The sequence below is a fragment of the Oncorhynchus keta genome, chromosome 25, assembly GCF_023373465.1.
Source record: "Oncorhynchus keta strain PuntledgeMale-10-30-2019 chromosome 25, Oket_V2, whole genome shotgun sequence".
NCBI classification, from domain to species: domain Eukaryota; kingdom Metazoa; phylum Chordata; class Actinopteri; order Salmoniformes; family Salmonidae; genus Oncorhynchus; species Oncorhynchus keta.
Window position 1 is genome coordinate 14,878,319 of NC_068445.1, and position 24,831 is coordinate 14,903,149.

Here is a 24,831-nt window from a genome sequence, read left to right on the forward strand (position 1 = left end):
CATTTTGGGCATTACTCAAACTTGAAGGTTAAATATCACGTTTTGTGTGTTGGCAGACAGCCCCGCAGGTCCAGTTGGCTGTCTCTGTCTAACCTGATTTAGAATGGGAAGGATTAGTTTCCCTATAGAGTAGAGATGAGTCAGTAGGCCAGTGAACAAGCATCAGAGACAACAGCTGGAAGCAGTCAAGGTTGCTAAACCCCTGAGGATTAAATCAAAAGTTTGACCCACTCCCTAATCACAGATAAACACCCTGGTTTTCCGTTGTCTCTCGTGCTTCGGTCCAGACATTTTTTTCCCCTGGGTGATGCCTCTAACTAGACTAGGCCATATCTCTTCTGTTGTAGTGTGTCCATTATCTCCCAGGGAGTAGCTTATGTGAAGTGTTTGGTTAATCCACATCACATACTTTGACTACAAATGGTTAAGAGACTAGCACCTGTTTGCGTTTGTTTCTACTTTTAGATTCAAAGTCTGTCAGGCATTTGAACATACACATGCATAGGGTGGTAAGGGAAGTATGTAGAGTAAAATGTGAACTGAAACACTTTCTCGTTAACCACACATTCTATGGTGTTAAAACATCCTCCATCTTAAAGGGGGAAATCCCCAGTTGAAACAATAATAACAACCCGTCCCTGCCACTGTTTCGATAAAAAGTCGAGGGATGGGGCTTGAGAAATGTAACCACTCTCAAAATCATAGACAGAGCTATGGATGCAAGGATTGACCATGCATGATAAACACTATAGTTTTAACCATGTTTTGAGGCAATGGTGTTTGTTTACTTTTACTTTGTATACAAACATTGGAGACAAATAGTCCTATATTTTGTGTTCTGATGGGGTACGACTGTTGAACTAAGCTCATGAGGCATTTATAAGTTATATTCTTCAAGATTCACTGGGTACGTATTCATTTTTATGTCCAGCAATGTATGTAGCAACTGCAGGTTTCCCCCTTTCTTTTTTTTTTTTTTACAGATCTAAAAAGAGAAACACATGCCACTTATTCTGTTTTTCATTTGTATTTCAATACTATCTGCCAAAACAGCTTTCAGGTGACATGGCCATTTCTCAGCAAGTGATTTTATGAAATGGTCTTTACATTCAAGTATCATTTAAACAGGAAATGTTGTTTATTTTCATTCTTAGCATGTAGTATTTGTTTCCAAAAAAAAAGGAAGTGCTTTTACCATACTCTAAGCAGTCATCAAATTGAAAATGGAAGTGAGATCAGATATCTTTACCACAGTGATGTTGTGCGCCTTTAATTCTGGAGATACATTTGAGCTGTAACTTACAGATAATATATTTTTTTCATGAAATCATATCCTACTCTGATGATAGCTGAGAGCAGGTAGCCAGGGTAAGCTTGGCAAAGCAAAGGCAGTGAAGACATCAAAGCAGAAATGGAAGGTTTTATATTACTGGCCAGAATAATAAATCAATAATTTAGTTTCATAGTATTTTTTTTTCCCCCTCCCAGTTAGTTTTAATGTGTAAGTGTTGAGGCAAGGCCAAATGTGTATAGTAGAGAGGCAGTTGTGTATTCCTTCTGGTTCAATTACTTTCTTGACAATTGCACATTGTAAGGTAATGGGCAGAAATGTCCAAAAGTGTAAAGTAATTATTTCATTAATCCTAGTCTTCCAAAGTGCAGAGACTTCTTGAGTAAAAACCAACACTCTCAAAAGTTTGGTCCACCTGTGTTTTTAGGGTCACTTCTCTGCATACTCAGTCCAAGGGAAGAGTAGCTGCAGGATGAAGAGCCATTCCACTGTCTGGGCAGTTTTTCTGCTTATTAATACTTACCGATGTTAATGTGCTCCCCCTCTGGTCGCTACTGGGGCACCTCTGCCAATCAAACTAGACTCACCCGGGTCTAAATACTTGGCACACTTTCATGTTTTGGATATGATAATGAGGGGGCGCGCACAATGTATAAATTACCAGAGGTTAGTCTAAGAAATGTAAATTCAATCAGGGAATAAACGGGACCGTCAAATGTTTTTAAAACTAGGTGGTTTGAGAGTTCAGGAGGCACTTAACATTTGAATTGCAAAATAAATAAGGACTACGCCTTGCAGTTTCCTGTAGCATTTTCTTTCAATTGTACGTCTTGTTTACGTCGTGTCTACGTTTCAAATAAAACATTTAAAAAAACCTGTTTTCCATGTTGATTAATTTGTTATCCAGTGTATTCATATGTATAATTTCATAGAATGTTTTGATGATGATGATAATAATTTCTCCATCTCTGGTCTTTTGCTAACACTAATTGCTACTGCAACAGTCTTGTTTATCATTTCACCAAAACATATTTGCTGCTGGGACAATATGTTACCCATGTAACTCTGAATTATTCTAATACATGACTAATTGTTCTTTAGATGGTGTTACCAGATTTAGTTTGTGTGCAATAGATTTTGTGAGATGTAAACTATACTTTCATTTTTATTTGAATATATTTATTTAACTTGAGTTTTGGTTCAGTTTTAGTTCTGTCCAGCTGAGGGCGCCAACACGGTGTCAAGGCCATCAGCACATCACTCCCTCACACCTGAGGAACTGGACAGGAGTGCACTGACATTTTCTATTGTTTTCCATGCCTTGTGCACTTCTTGTAAATAGTTTCTCATGTTTGTCTTCTTCTGGATTTCTGACAGATCACATTCCGCTTCCCTGCCGCCTGGCTGACAATGTTCGACGCAGTGCTTATTCTCATGCTGATCCCTCTTAAGGACAAAGTGGTGGACCCCATCCTCAAACGCAGAGGCCTGCTGCCCTCGTCCCTCAAGAGGATCGCAGTGGGGATGTTCTTTGTCATGTGGTCAGCTGTGGCGGCTGGTGAGTGGAGTGCAACAGCTAATCCTTACTGTGTCTGGCATGTCTTGAGAGCCTGTTATGGTAGATCATGCTAGTAAATCTTCCATTTAAACCACTCCACATCCTCTTCAACCCACAGTTTCACAATGTCACAGTCATACTGTTAACCATAATAAATGTCACATTTCAAATGTCACATGTTAGGGAAAATCCCATCTCCTTGATCTCATCTCTCAATGAGATGTGTTGCTGTTCCTTATTCTGTCGCTGAGGAGTCATGACTCACGAGGCAAACAGGACAAGCAAGCCAATGTTGCTTTGCTTTGCTTAAGCAGTATGTCTTGCATGTTTAACATGTTCAATGACTTAAGAAGGGAAAGGATAGCAAGACGGGGATCATTTGTAAAAATTCAACGTTCGTACAACTTTTTATTTTTTTAAATGTAATTTGAGTGAAAGGGAAGTGGGATACCTAGTCAGTTGTACAACTGAATGCATTAAACCCAACCCCTCAATCAGAGTGGTGCGCGGAGCTGCCTTAAATCGACCTCTATGTCATCAGTGCCCAGGGAGCAGTTGTTGTTGAGGGTTAATTAACTGCCTTGCTCAGGGGCAGAACAACAGATTTGTATCTTGTTGGCTCGGGGATTCGATCCTTCAAGAACGATTCACACCCCTTGACTTTTTCCACATTTTCTTGTTGCAGCCTGAATTTAAAATGGATTAAATTGAGATTGTGTCACTGATCTACACACAATACCCCATAATGTAGATTATTATTTATTTTTGTACAAATTATTTAACCATTTAAAGCTGAAATGTCTTGAGTCAAGTATTCAACTGTATTATGGCAAGCCTAAATAATTTGCATGGACTCACTGTGTGCAATAGTGAGTAACATGATTTTTGAATGACTACCCCATCTCTATACCCCACACATACAGATAATTGTAAGGTCCCTCAATCATGAAGTGAATTTCAAACACAGATTCAACCACAAAGACCAGGGAGGTTTTCCAATGCCTCCCAAGACTGGATTTGACCTGTTGGTAGATTAGTTAAAAAATGTAATTTAAAAGCTGAAAAGCAAATTAATGTCCCTCTGATCATGGTGAAGTTATCAATTATGCTTTGGATGATGGATCAATACTCTATTGCCGGAGAGGAAGGAAACCGCTCAGAGATTTCACCATGAGGCCAATGGTGACTTTAAAGCAGAGTTGAATGGCTGTGATAGGGGAACTGAGGATGGATTAACAACATTGTAGTTACTCCACAATACTAACCTAACTGACAGAGGAAAAAATAATAAAAGAACAGAATAAAATCATCCAAAACGTGCATCTTGTTTGCAATAAGCCACTAAACTAATACTGCAAAAATGTGGCAAAGAAAATATATATTTTTGTCCTGAATACAACACATCACTGAGTACCACTCTTTGTATTCCTATATTGCTCCCGGGTGGCGCAGCATCTCAGTGCAAGAGGTGTCACTACAGTCCCTGGTTCGAATCCAGGCTATATCACAGCCGGCCGTGATTGTGCGCAGCCCAATTTGCCCAGCGTCATCCGGGTTTGGCCCGGGGTAGACCGTCATTGTAAATAAGAATTTGTTCTTAACTGACTTAAAGGTTAAATGTTTTTTAAAAAAGGCGGCGTGGGATGTTCCCCAATTCCGGAAGGGGGACCTTCGAGCGAAAACGAAGGGGGACCTCCGAGCGAAAACGTTTGTGGTTTAGGATAAAAAAAATTATAGAATAGAGCTAAGCACTGGCAAAATCCTTGAGGGGAAACTGGGAGATATTTAGCAGGAATATATCGTAAAGCACAAGGCCAAATTTACACTGGAGTTTACTAAGACGTTGTTCCTGAGTGGCCTAGTTAAAGTTGACTTACATTAGCTTAAATCTATGGGAATACTTAAATGGCTGTCTAGCAATGATCGACAACCAACTTGACAGAGCTTCATGAATTTAAAAAAGAATAAATGGGCAAATGAACAATAGTCATCTCTCCTCCTTCCAGGCTTTTTCATCTTTGAACTTACAGTATATTGTGATTGGTATCTACACTTTCATAGTATTACCACACCAGCCAGCTAAACCATTGTCTTTCAATCACCCACATGGGTATAATCAATTAGGAGATGGCACATGGGTACCTGCTTCTATAAACCAATGAGGAGATGGAAGAGGCAGGGCGATCTGCGTCAGAAATGGGAATGACTTCTATTTTAGCACTTGGCAACGCAGACTGTGGTTGGCGCAATAATTGAATAACATGGATTTCTACATTTATTTTGCAACGCTCGCGCACGCGATGTGTCCGGTCTGGTCAGCATGTTAGACTTACCCAAAAAACACTCACAGCTGTAATTGCTGCAAAAGGTGATTAACACATATTGACTCTGTGTTTAATACTTATCTAATCAAGATTTGAGCGTTTTTTATTTTTCATTAATAAATATTTTTCTTCCACTTTGAGAGTTGTGTGTGGATTGTTGACAATAGGACAAATCCATTTTAATCCCACTTTGTAACATAACAAAATGTTTAAAAAGTTGAGGGGTGTGAATACTTTTTAAAGGTATTGTATATTTGACCAGCCCCACTGTCCTCTACAAAGGGGACTTGACCTTCACAGGGCTGTTTACCTGCTGCGTCATGAAGAACAGTCTGTCAAAGGTATTCATATTCTTTGCCTCAAAACACAGCTCTCTGGTTAGATGGTATCATACAGACTTGGGGGGAAAAAAATAAGAAGAAAAGGTACTTTGTTTTCTCATCCTTATATAGCATAGGGAGTAGATGGGATGCCATGCATCTTCTACTCTGGTCCTGTTTGACTGCACCCATAGAGCACTGCTCAGTCCAGTTCCAGCCTGTGGATTATCTTTGAAATAGACCCAGCCTAGTCTGTCACTGGCTGCTGCATTGATGTATTCAGGCTAAAATATTTTGATTGAGACAAGCCTTTTCTCAAATCAGTGGCACACTTGAGAACCAATGCACGTATTAATGTCACACATTTTATTTGTCACATGTGCAGAGTACAGGTGTAGAACTTTACAGTGAAATGCTTACTTACAAGCCCTTAACCAACAATGCAGTTAAAGAAAAAAAGGTAATGAGGTAATATGTACATGTAGGTAGAGCGAAAGTGACTATGCATGGATAATAAACAGTAGCACCAGTGTAAAACTGGGGGGTGGGGACAAATAGTCTGGGTAGCCATTTGATTTGCTGTTCAGGAGTCTTATGGCTTGGGTAGAAGCTGTTAAGAAGCCTTTTGGACCTAGACTTGGCGCTCCGGTAACACTTGCCATGTGGTAGCAGAGAGAACAGTCTTTGACTAGGGTGGCTGGAGTCTGACAATTTTTAAGTCCTTCCTCTGACACCACTTGGTATACAGGTACTGGATGGCAGGAAGCTTGGCCCCAGTGATGTATTGGGCCGTACACACCACCCCCTGTTCTGCCATGCGGCCGGAGGCCGAGCAGTTGCCATACCAGGCGGTGAAGCAACCAGTGCTCTCGATGGTACATCTGCCAAATCTTTTTGTCTCCTGAGGGGGAATAGGCGTTGTCGTACCCTCTTCACGACTGTCTTGGTGTGTTTGGACCGTTATAGTTTGTTGGTGATGTGGACACCAAGGAACTTGGAGCTCTCAACCTGCTCCACAACAGCCCTGTCAATGAGAATGGCAGTGTGCTCGTTCCTCCTTTTCTGTAGTCCACAATCATCTCCTTTGTCTCGATCACGGTGAGGGAGAGGTTGTTATCCTGGCGCCACACTGCCAGGTCTCTGATCTGACCTCCGCCCTATACGCTGTCTATACGCTGTCACCGGCAATCTTAATGATGTTGTTGGAGTCGTGCAATCATGAGTGAACAGGGAGTACAGGAGGGGACTGAGCACACACCCCTGAGGTGCCCCCCCGTGTTGAGGATCAGCATGGTGGATGTGTTGTCACCTACCCTTACTACCTGGGGGCGGCCCGTCAGGAAGTCCAGGATCCAGTTGCAGAGGGAGGTGTTTAGTTCCAAGGTCCTTAGCTTAGTAATGAGCTTTAATGGCACTATGGTGTTGAACGCTGAGCGGTAGTCAATGAATAGCATTCTCACATAGGTGTTCCTTTTGTCCAGGTGGGAAAGGGCAGTGTGGAGTGCAATAGAGATTGCATCATCTGTGGATCTGTTGGGGCGGTATGCAAATTGGAGTGGGTCTAGGGTTTCTGGGATAATGGTGTTGTGAGCTATGACCAGCCTTTCAAAGCACTTCTTGGCTACTGACGTGAGTGCTACAGGACGGTACCTTTGCTTTCTTGGGCACAGGGACCATGGTGGTCTGCTTGAAGCATGTTGGTATTACAGACTCGGTCAGGGAGAGGTTGAAAATGTCAGTGAAGACACTTACCAGTTGGTCAGTGCATGCTCTGAGTACACGTCCTGGTACTCCGTCTGGCCCTGCGGCCTTGTGAATGTTGACCTGTTTTAAGGTTTTACTCACATCGGCTATGGAGAGCATGATCACAGTTGTCTGGAACAGCTGATGCGCTCTCATGCATGCTTCAGTGTTGCTTGCCTCAATGCGAGCATAGAAGTTATTTTACTCGTCTGGTAGGCTTGTGTCAATGGGCAGCTTGCGGCTGCGCTTCCCTCTGTAGTCCGTAATAGTTTGCCACATCCGACAAGCGTCAAAGTTGGTGTAGTACGACTCAATCTTCATCCTGTATTGACGCTTTGCCTGTGATGGTTTGTCAGAGGGCATAGCAGGACTTCTTATAAGCGTCCAGGTTAGAGTCCCGCTCCCTGAAAGCCGCATCTCTACCCTTTAGCTCAGTGCAGATGTTGCCTGTAATCCATAGCTTCTGGTTGTTGGATGTATGGATGGATGGTCACTGTGGATGATGTCATCGATGCACTTATTGATGAAGCCAGTGACTGATGTGGTGTACTCTTCAACATGTTCCAGTCTGTGCTAGCAAAACAGTCCTGTAGCTTAGCATCTGCGTCATCTGGCACTTCCTTATTGAGCGAGTCACTGGAACTTCCTGCTTTAGTTTTTGCTTGTAAGCAGGAATCAGGAGGATAGTTGTGTTTTTGCCAAATGGAGGGTGAGGGAGAGCCTTCTACGCTAATCATCTCTGTGTAAAGGTGGTCTAGAGTTTATTTAAATGTTATTTTTTTCTCTGGTTGCACATTAACTTCTTATGCTTGCGTCCCACTTGCCCAAAAGCCAGGGAAAATGCAGCGCGGCAAATTCAAATAAAATTATAAAATCAAACGTTCATTAAATCACACATGTAAGACACTAAATTAAAGCTACACTCGTTGTGAATCCAGCCAACATGTCAGATTTTAAAAAGGCTTTTCGGCGAAAGCATAAGAAGCTATTATCTGATGATGGCACAACAGTAAACAAAGTAGCATATTTCAACCCTGCAGGTGTTACACAAAACGCAGAAATAAAAAATAAAACATGCCTTACGTTTGACGAGCTTCTTTTGTTGGCACTCCAATATGTCCCATAAACATCACAATTGGTCCTTTTGTTCGATTTAATTCCCTCCATATATATCCAAAATGTCCATTTATTTGGTGCGTTTGATCCAGAGAAAAAAATGCTTCCAAATTGGGGAAACTACAAAATATTTCAAGAGTTACCTGTAAACTTTGACAAAACATTTCAAACTGCTTTTGTAATACAACTTTAGGTATTTTTAAACGTTAATAATCGATCAAATTCAAGACTGGTCTGTTTTCAATAGAGGACGAGCGGAAAAACTAACTCTACTTTTCAAGTCTTGCACAACTCTCAACAGTGTTACCCATTTCCTAGTTGGCACTACTTCTTCATTGCACAAAGGAATAACCTCAACCAAATTCCAAAGACTGGTGACATTCAGTGGAAGCGGTACGAACTGAAAACAAGTGCCTAAGAAATATCGTTTCCCAAGGAGAACACACTGAACAGACAGACCTCAAAAAAATAATCCTAATGGTTAGTTCTCGGGGTTTTGAATGCTACATAAATTCTGTTATACTCAGACATGATTCAAGCAGTTTTAGAAACTTCAGTGATTTCTATCTAAATCTACTAATGATATGCATATCTTATATTCTTGGCATGAGTATCAGGAAGTTGAATTTGGGCAAGCTATTTATCCAAAAGTGAAAATGCTGCCCCCTATACCTTAAGAAGTTAATATGGTGGTAGAAATGAGGCAAAATGTATATGTTTCCGGGCATTGAAGTCCCCGGCCACTAGGAGCGCCGCCTTTGGATGAGCATTTTCTTCTTGGCTTATGGGGTGATGGGGTTATACAGCTTGTTGAGTGTCGTCTTATTGCCGGCATCGGTTTGTGGTGGGAAATGGATAAACTCTCTTGGTAAATAGTGTGGTCTACAGCTTCTCATGAGATGCTCTTCCTCAGGCGGGCCAAACCTCGAGACAGCCTGAGTATTAGATTTTGTGCACCAGCTGTTATTTACAAATAGACACAGACCACCACCCCTCGTCTTACCGGAGGCAGCTGTTCTATCTTGCCGATGCACTGAAAACCCTGCCAGCTGTAAATATAACATTACAGTTTTTAATGTCCTGTTGGTAGGATAGTCTTGATCAGAGCTCATCCATTTTGTTATCCAATGATTGCACATTGGCTAATAGCAGTGGTGTAAAGTACTTAAGTAAAAATACTTTCAAGTACTATGTAAGTAGTTTTGGTTAGCTGTACTTTACTATTTATATTTGACTACTTGTACTTCTACATTCCTTAAGAAAATATTTTACTTTTTACTCCATACATTTTCTTTGAATGCTTAGCAGGACAGGAAAATAGTCAAATTCACAGACTTATCAGCTGAACATCCCTGGTTAGCCCTACTACCTCAGATCTGACGGACTCACTTAACATACATGCTGTTGGAGTGTGCCCCTGGCTTTCCGTACATTTTTAAAAAACAATAAAATGGTGCCATCTGGTTTGCTTAATATGTGACCGACCGACTCAAATTGGTCTTATGTAGCAGCATTTTATAAATTGTGTTTTTTACATTGGATAAAAGTGGAGACTCTTAGCTACAAAATTGTATATCATACACTAGAGTTGAGGAACAATGGGAAAGTAATTTTGATTTGAAAGTTGATATACCTTGTAAACTCACTTTTGAGGAAATGGCCTTTGAATGTTTTGGTACTATTGGAGAGCCTTTTTGTCTACATCCATTCAGCATCGTTCACACCCTCTTAAGCTTTAGCCCCACCCATCTCTTTAAGAGTTGATCCAAATGTACTAACAGCAGCAGTCAAGCACCCAAGCTAACTTGCTAGCTACTTCCAGACATCTAAGTGAGAGAGAACAGCTCACTGAACATTACTCGCCCTAGCAGAGCTGGTTAGGCTGTTATGTTATCCAGAGCGTTGGTGACTGCAACTGTGCTGTCAGATTGTCCATTCGTAAATTCAGAGCGTTTCACGTTTACTGACACTGGCCATATTCAATCGGTGTTGAGTGTATATACATTGGTTATTCTGCGCTCTCTGGCACACTCGGACGAGAGTGCTCTGAAATCGGAGTTGATGGCCAGACTGAATTTACGAATGCACCCGAAATGGTTGCTTGCATAGTGGAGCTAGCTAGGTAAACAATGAACCATAACGCCATGAGTTGTGATTACCACCCTGCATGAATCTGCAGGTAGCTAACATCCAGGTTCGATGTTAGCTAGCTAACATTAGACCATAGCTGGCCAAGTAAATGTAAACTATCATACTCGAATTCCACTGATTTCAAAACTCAGTCCTTCAGAAAGAAGACCTGAGAAAGAGGGCAACACTTATGCAGTTTTAATACATTTTTTTTTTTTGTGCGTTAGACAGGATTACCTAGACATACTGACCAGCTCAAATAGACAAGTGTGCAAAGTGGTAGACCAATCCAAACTCATCTCTCGGCATCTCAGCCAATCATGGCAAGTGGGAAGGTTACTCCATTTTTCTTTGGCTAAACCAACTAGGCTCGTAATTGAACAATTTTATTCATATTTACAAAACTACAGGCATACAAGTCTGTTTTTAAAGGCACATGAAAGTTCACATGTTCAAGAAGGCATTTCTGCCAAAAGACACATTTTGATTAAAAAAATTAAAAACGTTTGTTCTAATGGCTCTCTTGTGAAGTAGTGACCCGCGACATACGCCTAGTTTCCTGAAACGTATCACATAAGGATTTTAATTTTTTTACACTTGATACTTGTATATTTTAGCAATTACAATTACTTTTGATGCTATTTTAGACCAAATATACTTCAGTAGAATATTACTGGGTGACTTTTACTGGAGTGATTTTCTATTAAGGTATCTTTATTTTTACTCAAGTATGACTGTTGGGTTCCACTGGCTAATGGGGCTGATGGAGAGGGGGATTACTCACTCGCCGTCGGGTCCTTACAAGGCACCCCAATTTAGGTCCCCAATATCTCTTCTTCCTGCGAATTACAGAGATTTGGTCCTTGTCAGGTGTCTGAAGTAAATCCTCTGACTCCGACGCGTTAAAGAAAAAATCTTTGCACGGCATGATGTGAGTAATCACTGTCCTGATTTCCAGAAGCTGTTTTCGGTCATAAGAGACAATTGCAGAAACATTATGTACAAAATAAGTTAGAAATATCGCAAGAAAACACAATGGCACAATTGGTTAGGAGCCCATAAAATAGCAGCCATCTCTTCCGGCGCAATCATAACAATCCATGTGATTTGAAGACTTTTACCACAACCAGGATGTCTTTCCTCCATACATTTTCACTCCAGCATATGAGCACATTAAATGTGCTGGTGTCCGCTATGACCTTGGATGGTGGGACAATGGCTTTTTAATTCCCAGCTGAACACCGTTAACAGCCTTTTTGTAGAGGATAATTCGTATCTAGTGTGGCGTAAATATTGTTTACAGTTGCTTTAAACATGCCCACACACACAGTCCTAGTAGTCATTGCTTTATTCTTAGTGCATTCTGAAATATTCAGACCCCTTAAATTTTCACATTTTGTTACGTTACAGCCTTATTCTACAATTGATAATTGTTTCTTTCCCTCATCGATCTACACACACTACCCCATAATGACAAAGCAAAAACAGGCTCAGACATTTTTGCAAATGTGTATATACAAAAAACATAAAAAATCATTTACGTAAGTATTCAGACTCTTTACTCACTACTTTGTTGAAAAAACGTTGGCAGTGATTACAGCCTCGAGTCTCCCCTGTGATGTTCGATCGGGTTCAAGTCCGGGCTCTGGCTGGGCCACTCAAGGACATTCAAAGACTTGTCCCGAAGCCAATCCTGCATTGTCTTGGCTGTATGCTTAGAGTCGTTGTGTGCTTGGAGTTGTTGTCCTGTTAGGAGAGGTCCTGAGCGCTCTGGAGCAGGTTTTCATCAAGGATCTCGCTCTCTGTACTTTGCTCTGTTCATCTTTCCCTTGGTCTCCCAGTCCCTGCCCTTGTAAAACATCCCCACAGCATGATGCTGCCTCCACCATACTTCACCGTAGGGATGGTGCGAGGTTTCCTCCAGACGTGACACCTGGCATTTAGGCCAAAGAGTTTAATGTTGGTTTCATCAGACCATAGAATCTTGTTACTCATGGTTTGAGAGTCCTTTAGATGCCTTTTAGCAAACTCCAAGTGAGCTGTTGTGCCTTTTACTGAGGTGTGACTTCCGTCTGGCCACTCTACTATATAGGCCTGATTGGTGGAGTGCTGCAGAAATTGTCCTTCTGGAAGGTTCTCCCATCTCCACAGAGGAACTCTGGACCTCTTTCAGAGTGTTCACTGGGTTCTTGGTCACCTTCCTGACCAAAGCCCTTCTCCCCCTATTACTCAGATTTGCCGTGCGGCCAGCTCTATGAAGAGTCTTGATGTTTCCAAACTTCTTCCATTTTAAGAATGATGGAGGCCACTGTGTTCTTGGGGAATTGCAATACTGCAGACATTTTTTGCTGCACTTCCCCAGATCTGTGCCCCGATAGTGCAGTCTCAGAGCTCTACGGACAATTCCTTCAACCTCATGGCTTGGTTTTTGCTCTGACATACATGCACTGTCAACTGTGGGACCTTGTATAAGACAGATGTGCCTTTTCCAAATCATGTCCAATCAATTGAATTTACCACAGGTGGACTCCAATCAGGTTGTAGAAACATCTCAAGGAGGATCAATGGAAACGGGATGCACCTGAGCTCAATTCCGAGGCGCATAGCAAAGGGTCTGAATACTCATGTAATACTGTTTTTAATTTTTAATACATTTGCAAAAATGCGTCTGTTATTGTGTGTAGATTAATGAGGAAATGTTTTAGATTTGGGCTGTAACATAACAAAATGTGGAAAAAGAGGTCTGAATTATTTTCTGAATGCACGGTATTTTCTTTATGCAGATTCTAGTATATTTGCATAAAAATGTTTTTTCAATTGAAACATATCTACTGTAAATGTTTTCAAGTAAAATATTCAAAAAGAAAGAAATAGCTTCTAAGCAAAGAGCAATTTCTCAAGCAAGACATTTGTTTGGACTGTCTGGGAGTGGTATGACTGGGGAGGGGAAAACTGAAAATTAGCTGCTATTGGCAGAGAGGTTTGGAACTCTTATTGGTTTATTAACCAATTTATGTCATAAGGTAGGCCAAAACTCCATCCCACCAAACAGGCTGAAATTGCAGGCGTTCTTTTGAAACCGATCTTACACTAAAAGGGCATTATCATTTTCACAGTATTATTCCAACCTCTGTGTGGAAATGTGTATAATTGTGTGTAGATTAATGAGGATTGTAATTTTTTATTTAATCAATTTTAGGATAATGCTGTAACGTAACAAAATGTGGAGTAAGTGAAGGGGTCTGAGTACTTTATGAATGCAGTGTATAGATATTGTATTACGTTCTGCTGTATGAGGCGTATGACTGTGTGATAGAGGGATAGTGATCCAGAGGCTCTAGCTAGCTGGTGCCCCGTGTGGGGATGTCATCAGAGCCTAATGAAGACCCCAGAGACACAGCCCTCCCTCCCATGGACAGACCAGCTCGACTGGATCCCGCTCACTACTGCAGCACTGTCATTAATAAACCACAGCCAACCACAGGCACCCTGCAGAAGGAATTACTTACCAACTTACTGTCTAAACATGGGTGTGTGTGTGTATTTGTGTGCATCTATACTAGGTACTGTAGGTAGGTGGAGATGTGTGTTTGTAAGAAAGGCTAAATGAAAAATCTGTCTGATACAGAACCTATATACACTAGATGTTTTGCTATTGTATCGTTATATTAACCACCTCTAATGATGCTATTCTTTGGACACAGACAGTGCTGTCTAGATGCTCACCGTGCCACTACTATTGCGAAAGGAAATGTATTTAGTGTATGTTTGTTTCATATGGTCAAAGACTTTTCTTGCCATGTATTTACCATAAGAACATTTGAAAATAAAATTGCAGCACTTGAAAGTAGGGAGAGGTAAACGTTTTTTTTTTTAAGCAATTTGAATTCACAGTAATGAAGATAAAGGGTTTATAGCAGTACAGCAGCCTCTACTGTGGCCATTGGTCACATAGAGGACAGGTGAATGCTGCATAACTCCTTTACTCTACTCTTGCATGTCCCCACCTCTTCACACACTGATTTAGTTGTGAAATGCTCTCTTTAATGTGTAAGGCAGCAAATCACAGCTATTATAGTATAATAATTTGTTTTGGAAACACTTATGTCCTATACATTTCAGTGTATGTAATGTGCTATGGGCTACTTTGGAGAGTGTCTTTATAGTTAATTGATGGTCTGTACTCTGTTACTCCTGCTAACTACTATATTAAAGAGGCCTTAATCCTCTGCTGCGTAGTAACTGACCTAATGGTGTATAGGGAACACACACCGTAGGACACAGATTGGCAGCTGTGCGTCTGCCATAGTGTTGCCTCGGGCACAGCTAGCATCAACACTCTTGCACGCCTGCTATCCTCAGTTCACAGGGTTGACGTCTATGCGGACCTACCCTTGTTGAGTGGTGGAGCACAAAGCTGGCCCTCACCACATGGTGTGGGAAACATGGCAAAGCTGCGTTGACATTGCCTTTGAAGGCCATTGACGTTGCCTTTTATCAGTTTTGACAATCTGTTAAACTGAATTCTAATCTGCTTTAGCTCGTGCTGAATGTGTTCTATAATAGATATGCAAAAGTAGCTCTAGCTGTATTTTTTTTTTTTAAGCACCCAGGGCTAGAGCTTAAATGCCTGATATGATGTTGTAAAAGCAGTATCTGTGTGTGTTTTATGGCGAGTGTAAGAAGTTGCTCTGGGCAGGTCCGCGACCACCTTGCCTGGGATGGACAAGATGGCCCCATCCCCTCTCAAATACAGCATTAAGTGTGGGGCGATGATAGGAGGCTGTCTCTGGGTGTTATCTGGAAATAGCTGCTGGTTCCATGATAATGGTTATCGATTTAAAGCTTTTAGGAAGCGGCAGCAGCTGCTCATGACAAATGCTGGGGGTGTTATTGTTGAGTTGTCGGCTCTCTCCTCCATTACTAACTGCTGTAATGTCTGAGTGCGAGCATGCAGATGTGATCTTAATTAAACGCTGGCTTTGACTTGACACTTAAGCCCTAATGGACTTTTACAAGTATTATGTTTTTATTACTGTTGTATATTGAGGTAAAAAGTGTTGCATCTCGGCATAGAAAGTTCAAAAGTTGAGAGTCCTCATCTTTTAGATGGTGCCAATCAATAATAACAATGGGTGATAGCCATTGCTTTATCCTGTAGTGTTTACAGACAAAATTAACCATTTACGTATTTTCATAATCTATAAAAACAAGAGTTGTTCAAGTTTTTGTTCCCATTGGTGTTCATGCACTGACATAATTCAAGCATCTAGGCCTAATAACATTATATACACATGTTGTGCCTCCTTCCCTACAGGTATACTGGAGACAAAACGACTTGAGATCATCAAATCTAATGGCACCATCGACCAGGTCTTTGGCGACGTCATCTACTACGCAGCAGATCTGCCCATATGGTGGCAGGTGCCCCAGTATGTGCTCATCGGAATCAGCGAAATCTTTGCCAGCATCGCAGGTGAGTGTAATTATGTTCTGTTGCCCAGAGGATATAGATATAGAAATGTCTAAAGGAAGTGTATATAGCATTATAAAGAGATGCAGAGATCTGATAATGACAATGATTTGTCTAACAGATTTGGTTACAAGTGATCATTTGGTCTTGGTCATACAGTCAGTACTAATAGATGTTGATTTAATTGTTACAATGTATCTTGATTGCACCACCACTATTATCCAGTAGCCAATTATATACTGTTTTGTTAAAGGGGAAGTTGAAGGGAAGTAGTCTATGTAATGGTAAAGTAACCTTTTAGTATGCGTTGTGATTAATAGTCCTCTCCTCCAGCCTTTGAACAACCTGACATTGTTTTTCCTCTTCATTCTTATGCCCTAATCAATGGTTTTCTGTTCTAAAACACAAAACCCTTCCTGCATCCTTACATATGTATAGCAACTGTTGCCTGTGCTATTGTTGAAATAGCTAGGTAAGGAATCCAGGGACGGATACATTTAGTAGGGATAGAGTTTGCGCCAAAGAGATACTTTATTGCAGGTTTTAAAGTCAGATTTAGGATTGGACTTTGCTGAGCAGCATGATATGCAGCCTATACAGTACGTCAACAGATAATGGACAACCACATTCATATAGTTTGATTGTTCTCTGTAACCACCGCCAGTGCTGGCATGCTACATTAGTTCTACCTCTAGTACCTATACAGATACTAAGGGTAAGATTACATTCTATAACATTGACCGTGTCCATGAAATGCCATCTAAGTGAATGGCAAAAATACATTGTGCATTTTAAACACACAGCATGTAGGCTACTAGAGCTCTTCTCAGAAGTTCACCCACACTAGTTGACACCCTCACACAGTGAATTGGACCTGCAGTGAATGGTGCTGTCTGAGTAAATGGCAAAAATACATGCATGAATTGCTCTCTGAGTGAATGGAATACGTTGTGTAGTAAACAAGGATTTTGCTATTTTGAACACAGCATGTAGGCTGCAATCATAGAATTCTGTATGTCTGTATAGTTTTAACTTGTTGTGGTATGCTGTCCAAATTGTATTTCCCAGTTTTTTTTTGTGTGTGTTTTTTTTCCCCTGAGAGAAAATAGAACCCTATGATTTCTGTTAGCATTTTCATCTTGATGGTTGATAGTAAACGGGTAAGTGTCACTCAATTTCTAGCATAAAGTCTTTACTCTCCCTCAATGATTGCAGAGAGCCATTATGGTTGATGACAAAGTCAAAGCAGTAACACAATAGTATGAGACAAATACATGGGCTCTGTGCATGGGCATGGCAAAGCTAAAATAAGAGCTAACAATATGGATCTATAGATAACTATTATGCCAACAATCATATATTTGTTTGGAAATTAAACCAATTCATGCTGATCCACTCATCGAAAGTAAAGGGAAATTATGCTTTGAATTGTGGATATGAATTGTCAGTTGTGCAGAAAGCATTTGTACACTTAATGTATAAAACATTAATATTTAAAAAATATATTTTTTTAAAGATCCCACCATGTCGAATGAAAATATCTTATATCGGAATGTATAAAATTATAGCTGTCATTTATTTTTAAATATACGATATGACTTTACCTGCATAAAATCTGTGGATGGAAACGTGGTTAGTAAGGTACGTAATCGCTACCCGGAAATGATTTGATATTGCGATAACATCTGCATTGGACTTTGGTGGTGAAATGCCAACTTTGAACTTCAATTTACACAACTATATGTCCAGGCTCTGTCGCAGCAGACTGGGAGACCCATGTGGCGGTGCACAATTGGCCCAGCATCGTCCGGTTTAGGGAAGGGTTCAAAATAAATAATTATATGGCATGTTATTCGTCAGCCATTGTTGCCGTTAATACTAGTTTGACCACCAGAGGGCATCTTTGAGAAGTTAAGTTATTGAAATGACATGGATCTGTAGACCTACAGTAAGAGTCCTGTTTAACTTACTTATTGGCATACAGGCCTACTTCAATTACAGAAAATCAATCATTCATTTGTGCACGTCATCACACAGCATACAAGTCGTACATGTCTTCTAAATACATTCAAGCATTTTAGTTATAAAATTAAATAACAAAGGGAGCGTTCACTATTAAAACAATGAATAAATGTCAACATGTCGGATAAAGAGATTGAATTCAGGAATGCATTTGACTGTTTTTAATATTAGGAAAATATGGCGCTGTATAACATGACTGGTCGGGAATAGGCCTAGGACACTAAGTGACTGCAAGTGAAGAGCAAAATAATCTACACCCTAATTGTAGGCTAACCAATTGAGATTCAGTGAAAATAAAAATCGCATTGCTTTATCAAGACCAGTCCCCATTCTGTGCCTGGTGAGCAGTTCATCAAGTTCTAATGTCAGAAGAGGAATGGAAATGTCAAGGTGAACCGACACGACCTGACGAACCTGCCATGTATGTTGACTCTGCCTGTCGGAGGTGGAATTCCAGACTGGCCTGGCATGGATTGTGACTCCATCTCGTTCCTCGCCCTCTTCAACTCGTCATTCTCCACCTGGCTCTCTGCCAATGCCGCCTGGCTCTGGACCAATGCATCAGCTGTCGCCTGTATCTCTGCCCCCAGAGAATGTTTTTCTTTCTGCTGGTCTGCCTTCAATGACTATCTCGGTCTTCAAAGTTTGACTCTGATCCATGTGCACCTTCATCAGATGATCAGTACTGGTACTGTCCTGAGCCCCCATCCATTACAGTGGCCTATGATAGAAACGGTAGATCAATTAAGAATTAAGTGAATCCAACACACATGCTACGTACAGAAACACGTATTTTTAAGAATCCGCTTTCTTGGGGACCATGCATTTTTCGGGGCAGCCCGTTGTCCAGCCATTTGTCTACTGATCTCCACGGATGGTTGTCGACACATTCATAGACTCATACCATAATTTTTTTTTAAAAATGCACTGAAACCAAAATAGCTTTTTAGTTTTGGTGATCCTCTCAGCTTCGGCTCATTTTCAAGTCCTCTGGTGGTTAGTCCTAACCTTGGAATGAGTAGCACCATAGTTTTCATTGAGCCAGCTTCTTTCTATGTCCATTTCGTCTGTTCTCTTTGGACTCTGTTTTTAAAAAATTGTATTATTATTTTTAATAGATAAACAGCTTGTTTTTTTAATGGTAAGGGTAGAGTTTGGGGTGCTGTGAGGAGTAGTGGAAAGGTGTTACAATGGGGCATAAGTATACAGCAGTTTGCTGATTGTCCTCACTCTGATTATGCTGTAACAACATACTGTATGTAGTAGCACCATGACCAGTATTAGGAAATCATGTCTATCATATAATCTCTCCTCCCACAAATCTTTGAAGGTTAAGCTGTTGTGAGATATTACATAAGCTGTTCATCTTGGCTCTATGAGCAGAGCACAATTTGAAATCAATAGAATCCTACCTCATTATTATTATTTTATTTCTATTTCTCCTGCAGTCATGATCATTACCATGCTAAGGCTTCTGTTTTGGAAAGATTTCAATTACCTGGATGACTGGGGTTGTTGAGACCTCGGCCCATGATTGAGCCATCCTCCCGTCTGTCTATTTGGCTTGCTGTCACTTCCTCACTATATTTTACATTGCATACAAAAACATATATATTTTAAATATATATATTGTAAGTCCTCAAGGTCTATTGTTTCATATAAGAGGAATGCTTTTCTTCCTCATTTTCTTCAACATGTCTTTCATGCGTAACTTCTCTATAAGTTAGTGCTAGTTCTTACTGAAGATTGTGTTTCTCCTCCTCAGGCCAACAATGGCGTCGCCACATAGGAGACCCTTAGCAACTTAGTGTTTAGTCTTTTGTATTGTGCCTAGGCGAGTAGACTGAAATGTAAGACTGTCTTGAGTAAAACCTCCAGCATCCAGTTAGCCACTCACTCCTGGCACTCTTAGCTACTGACTCATTCTAAGGAAGTGTATATGACTGGCTGTCTGCAGCTGATGTCCTCTCATCAGGTGCCCTGTCTTGTTATGGTCATAATCTCTGTGGATCCCCTACCATGACACAAGCCAACCATATTGACTGTTGTGGGGGGATTGGTACCAATGGCAGCTCTTCCACACTATGGCCCCTGGAGGCATTACTGCTAACAACTGCAACCAGGACAAACCCTAACCAGGGAAAAATACACTGTAGGTACAGTAGCTGTTGTGTGGCTGAGGGCAGATCATTTATTCATGTGAAGTAATGTACTCACAATTATTTTTTTAGATCCACATTATCAGTTCAATTGAACATAATAAAGTTATGTTTGGAACAGCGTACACACTGGTTTGCCCAGGTGTCTATTAAAAACAACTGGCTGTCATACTTTATTACTGTACTAGTACACCCATGAAATTCAAATACAGACAGAATAAAGCTGTGGGGAGCCCTTAAATAAACTTCCCCTCCACTTTTTCCACACTACCCCACTGGGGATATCTTCAATGAAAATTAGTTGACAGAATTGTGACATATGTCTGGAAAAAACAGTTTTCCCCTGGTCTTATTCTATTTGAATACATCCTTTTTAATACGTCTAGGGCCCACCTCCTACCACATTGCAATTCCTTTATCCTTGGAGGGACTATGGTAATTCTTTCCTTATGCACCACCTGCAGTTTGCCTGCTTTTGGGCATTAAGGATATGCAAAATGATCCCTCTGGGATTGATCTTTGGAAATTTTTTAAAGCTAATGTTATTTTTCAAAAAAAAATCTACCCCTCAACACAGCCCTCGGGAGAAGGCAAAATAAATTATTTTAACTTTGTTTGTTTTGCGTGTGGTTGGGAAGCGGACATTATTATTATAATTAAATCTCAACTCATTCTATCTACCTCCACATAGACAAGTAAGGGATTGAAAATTAGGGATGTGACAAATGTAAAATGTTTATTTTGAAACTTGTATAAGGACATGTGAATTCACACTTCAGATTTGGTCCTGCGTATGACCACTAGGGGGCAATGCAGTTCAATCTACTGCAGTCATGGCTACCAGACAGCGCTGACCTTACTGCTGTCCCCACCCACTCAGCAATGATGGTAGTTAATGCCGTTTTTAGGTTCTCTGTGTGCCTGTTCTCAGTTGTCAGTACATGGGACTTCATGTCCCACTTCTCATCAATGTGATGTCGCGTTGCAGTGATGTATGACTGTTCTTTGACAAATCCGACAATCAGCTGTTAAAGCTACGTATGGTGTTTGAGAGCTTGCGCTTTATACTTTGAGCGATCATTGTACATTTTCTTCATCCAGGCTGTCACGGTTTTTCGACATGGCATCCTGTAGTCTGCTTCTATATATGCCATCAGGGCAGCGAGCCAACATCCTCTACCATTGACAATGGCTGCATATCAACTGCAATCATTTTTGTAGTCAGCGCTGTGATTTTCTCTCTCCGTCCCTTACTGCACTGTTGCCAGCAACGGGTTGGGGGTCTCAGTGCCTCCCTTTCAGATGATTAAGCATTGCACCTGTACTGTCACTGTAGCTCAATTCCATCTCGTGAAGTTTGCATTTCACCACCTTCTCTTTTAACCTCAAAATATAAGCAGACCGCTGCTGTCACTTCCCTGTCTCATTCTCCACCATTTTCCCAACTGTTAATGAAGATGACGTGCAGAGCACTTTATATCCATGGCAAATAATTTTTAAAAAGGATATCTTCTAACGTTATGGAATTGTTGCGTTTAGGTATTTGTAGAATTATTTTTTCTTTGTTAACTGTACTGCGATGTACACTACCATTCAAAAGTTTGGGGTCACTTAGAAATGTCCTTGTTTTTGAAAGAAAAGCAAAGAAAATGTCTCTTTTTAAAATAATAGCAGATTGATCAGAAATACAGTGTAGACAATGTAAATGACTATTGTAGCTGGAAACGGCTGATTTTAATGGAATGTCTACATAGGCGTACAGACGCCTATTATCAGCGACCATCAGTCCTGTGTTCCAATGGCACGTTGTGTTAGCTAATCCAAGTTGATCGTTTTAAAAGGCTGATTGATCATTAGAAAACCATTTTGTAATTATATTAGCACAGCTGAAAACAGAAGCAATAAAACTGTGTGCCTTTTTAGACTAGTTCAGTATCTGGAGCATCAGCATTTGTGGGTTCGATTGCAGGCTCAAAATGGCCAGAAACAAATAACTTTCTCCTGAAACTCGTCAGTCTATTCTTGTTCTGAGAAATCAAGTCTATTCCATGCGAGAAATTGCCAAGAAACTGAAGATCTTGTACAACGCTGTGTACTACTCCCTTCACAGAACAGTGCAAACTGGCACTAACCAGAATAGAGAGTGGAGTGAGCATCCCCGGTGCACAACTGAGCAAGAGGACAAGTACATTCGAGGTTCTAGTTTGACACCTCACAAGTCCTCAACTGGCAGCTTAATTAAATGGTACCCTCAACACCAGTCTCAACTTCAACAGTGAAGAGGCGACTCCGGGATGCAAAGAAAAAGCCATATCTCAGACTGGCCAATGAGAAGAAAATATTAAGATGGGCTAAAGAACACACACTGGACAGAGGAACTCTGCTTTGAAGGCCAGCATCCCGGAGTCACCTCTTCACTGTTGACGTTGAGACTGGTGTTTTGCGGATACTATTTAATGAAACAACATTTCTAAGTAACCACAAACTTTGGAACGGTATTGTACATTTTGTAAAAAAAAATACATTGGTTAGGGATTTTTTTCTAAACCATCCCAATTTTGTTTAAACGTTCACACCCCTATTGAAAATAGTCCTGCAAATTCCTCTTCACGACATGTCCCATTGTACTGCTGTGCAGGGCTTTTTTTAATTTGCTGTCAAAAGGTTACCTGACGATATTACCAAATGTTTTCAGGTGGAAACAAATGGAAAGATCAGGTGTGTTGTGGCAGAGCGTTTGACACAGTGTAATAAAGTTTCCACGGCAGATTATTTTTTTCTTTTAGGAAAGTGTTTTGTATCATAACAAGCTACATTAGTCTCAGACCAGGTAGCTGTACGAGGAGTTGTGTGTCACATGGATTTCTTGTAATGTTCCCCTCGGAGGAATGCCTAAAAAGGCATCCGTACTTAAGAGGCTCCTTTATCTCTCCTGACAGCTGCAGCTATAGGGCCTTATTTGAAAAATCACAAGTTTGAGGCACCATGAAATTATCAATGTCAGCTAGCAGGCAGCTCTTATGGCAAAATAAAAATGATTTTATCTTTTTTTTTCCCGTTCTCCTTCCCCCTTCAACCCCATCCTCTCTCATGACACATAAAATATTGAGAGACCTTTTCCAGAAACAATTGCAGCTGAATAGGTACTTGAGATGGTCCCCTGCTGCTGTAAGGTAGCCTGCGGGTGTAGGAGGAGAGAACAGCCCTATGTTTCACTGATATTTAGCAGTCAAACAGTGCAGCGGCAGGCCAAGTCTCTCATGTATATAAATTGATCACGTTGTTATGGATGAAAGGCCTGTTATTCTGATGCAAATCTAATCTCCTGTAAGTGGAGTTCTACAGTGACGCATGAGAGGTGTTTCCATAGTGATCGCCCCTGGCTACTTCATCTGAGTGGGGCCCATGGGTAATAAGTCATCCTCACTGTAACACACACTGTCTGCTGCTGACCACTGCGCTACGTACTAGGCTTGGACGATATACCGTATATACCGGGGTATTTGGAAAAAGCCACGGGATGTTTTTTCAATACCGTTGAAACTATTTTGTTTGACGTTTTTAAATCAATTTGTATGTTTGTAGATACAAATAGTTACCTGCAGTTAACTTGTGCAAATCATTAGGAAATAAAGAACAATTGCTTTCTTCATTTCACCTGGTAGTCCCCCGTCACGCGGTCTTTGTTTAAAAGCACACAACGAACCCGTTAGCCTTGTGAGTCACTCACTGTTGTGTAGCATACGCCAGGTGATCTAATTACAGTATGGAACTGTTTGCCAGCTAGATATCGAAGTTAACTGTCCAAAATGTGCTAAATGCTCTGCAGTTGTGCATTTAGTTTGCTAATTTAGTAGCCAATTAGCTATCTAGAAAAGTGGTTAGCTTCTTCCAAAATCAAGCATTTGCTTGGTAACAGCAGTGTATCTTCTCCTGGTTCAAGAGCCTTGCTGGCTAATATGTGTTTTGTGCATGCAACAAACTGGGAGTAGCATTTTTGAGTTACTTGTATAGTTTAGGTGAAACTGTACAAAATGTTTGCAATGCGCTCCTTAGCATTTAGTTAGCATTCTCATGGGATTTTACATGTACTTGTTAGCATTGCTAACCTTCGGATTTCAGAGTATCATTGGGTTTGAAAACAGCACCCTTTGTTCAGTGCCGTTATTATCGAATACCCAGGTATAGCACAAGGTTGTTATGACAATCTGGATAACTCCCAAGCCTACTACATATCCACACACCACACAGCCAATGGACTGTCCTCTGCCAAAGGCATCTAAAAACACCTTGAACTGTTCCTCACCCCAGGCCGGTTGAGCCATGGTTGGAACATGGGCATTGTTTGCCCAGAGTCTAGAAATGTGTTTGGATCAGTGTTAGCATCTGTCAATGTGTACTCTGTATGACCGGATGTACTGCATGATTGTGTTTGTTTACTTGTTAGTATTTCTTGTTTATTCCTTGTTTATTCTATGGATCTCTTGAGTTCCGTGTCTGTCTCCTCTTCAAGGTCTGGAATTTGCCTACTCAGCCGCCCCCAGGTCCATGCAGAGTGCCATCATGGGACTGTTCTTCTTCTTCTCTGGGATTGGTTCCTTCGTGGGCTCCGGCCTACTGGCCATCGTCTCCCTCAAGGGGATTGGCTGGATGTCCTCTCACAAGGACTTTGGTAAGAGCGAGAAAACACTCATC

The 24,831-nt window shown here is 40.9% G+C and overlaps 1 protein-coding gene across 4 annotated transcripts in view; it reads left to right on the forward strand.

Annotated features, from left to right (window-relative positions):
- slc15a4 (solute carrier family 15 member 4) overlaps nt 1-24,831 on the forward strand; it is a 62,250-nt gene that overhangs the window by 4,217 nt on the left and 33,202 nt on the right. For all 4 annotated transcript variants that reach the window (XM_035735890.2, XM_035735891.2, XM_035735889.2 and 1 more), the window contains exons 6-8: nt 2,669-2,849; nt 15,800-15,958; nt 24,650-24,808. In XM_035735890.2, coding sequence (XP_035591783.1) covers nt 2,669-2,849; nt 15,800-15,958; nt 24,650-24,808 — 499 coding nt within the window. The remainder of the gene's footprint in view (nt 1-2,668; nt 2,850-15,799; nt 15,959-24,649; nt 24,809-24,831) is intronic.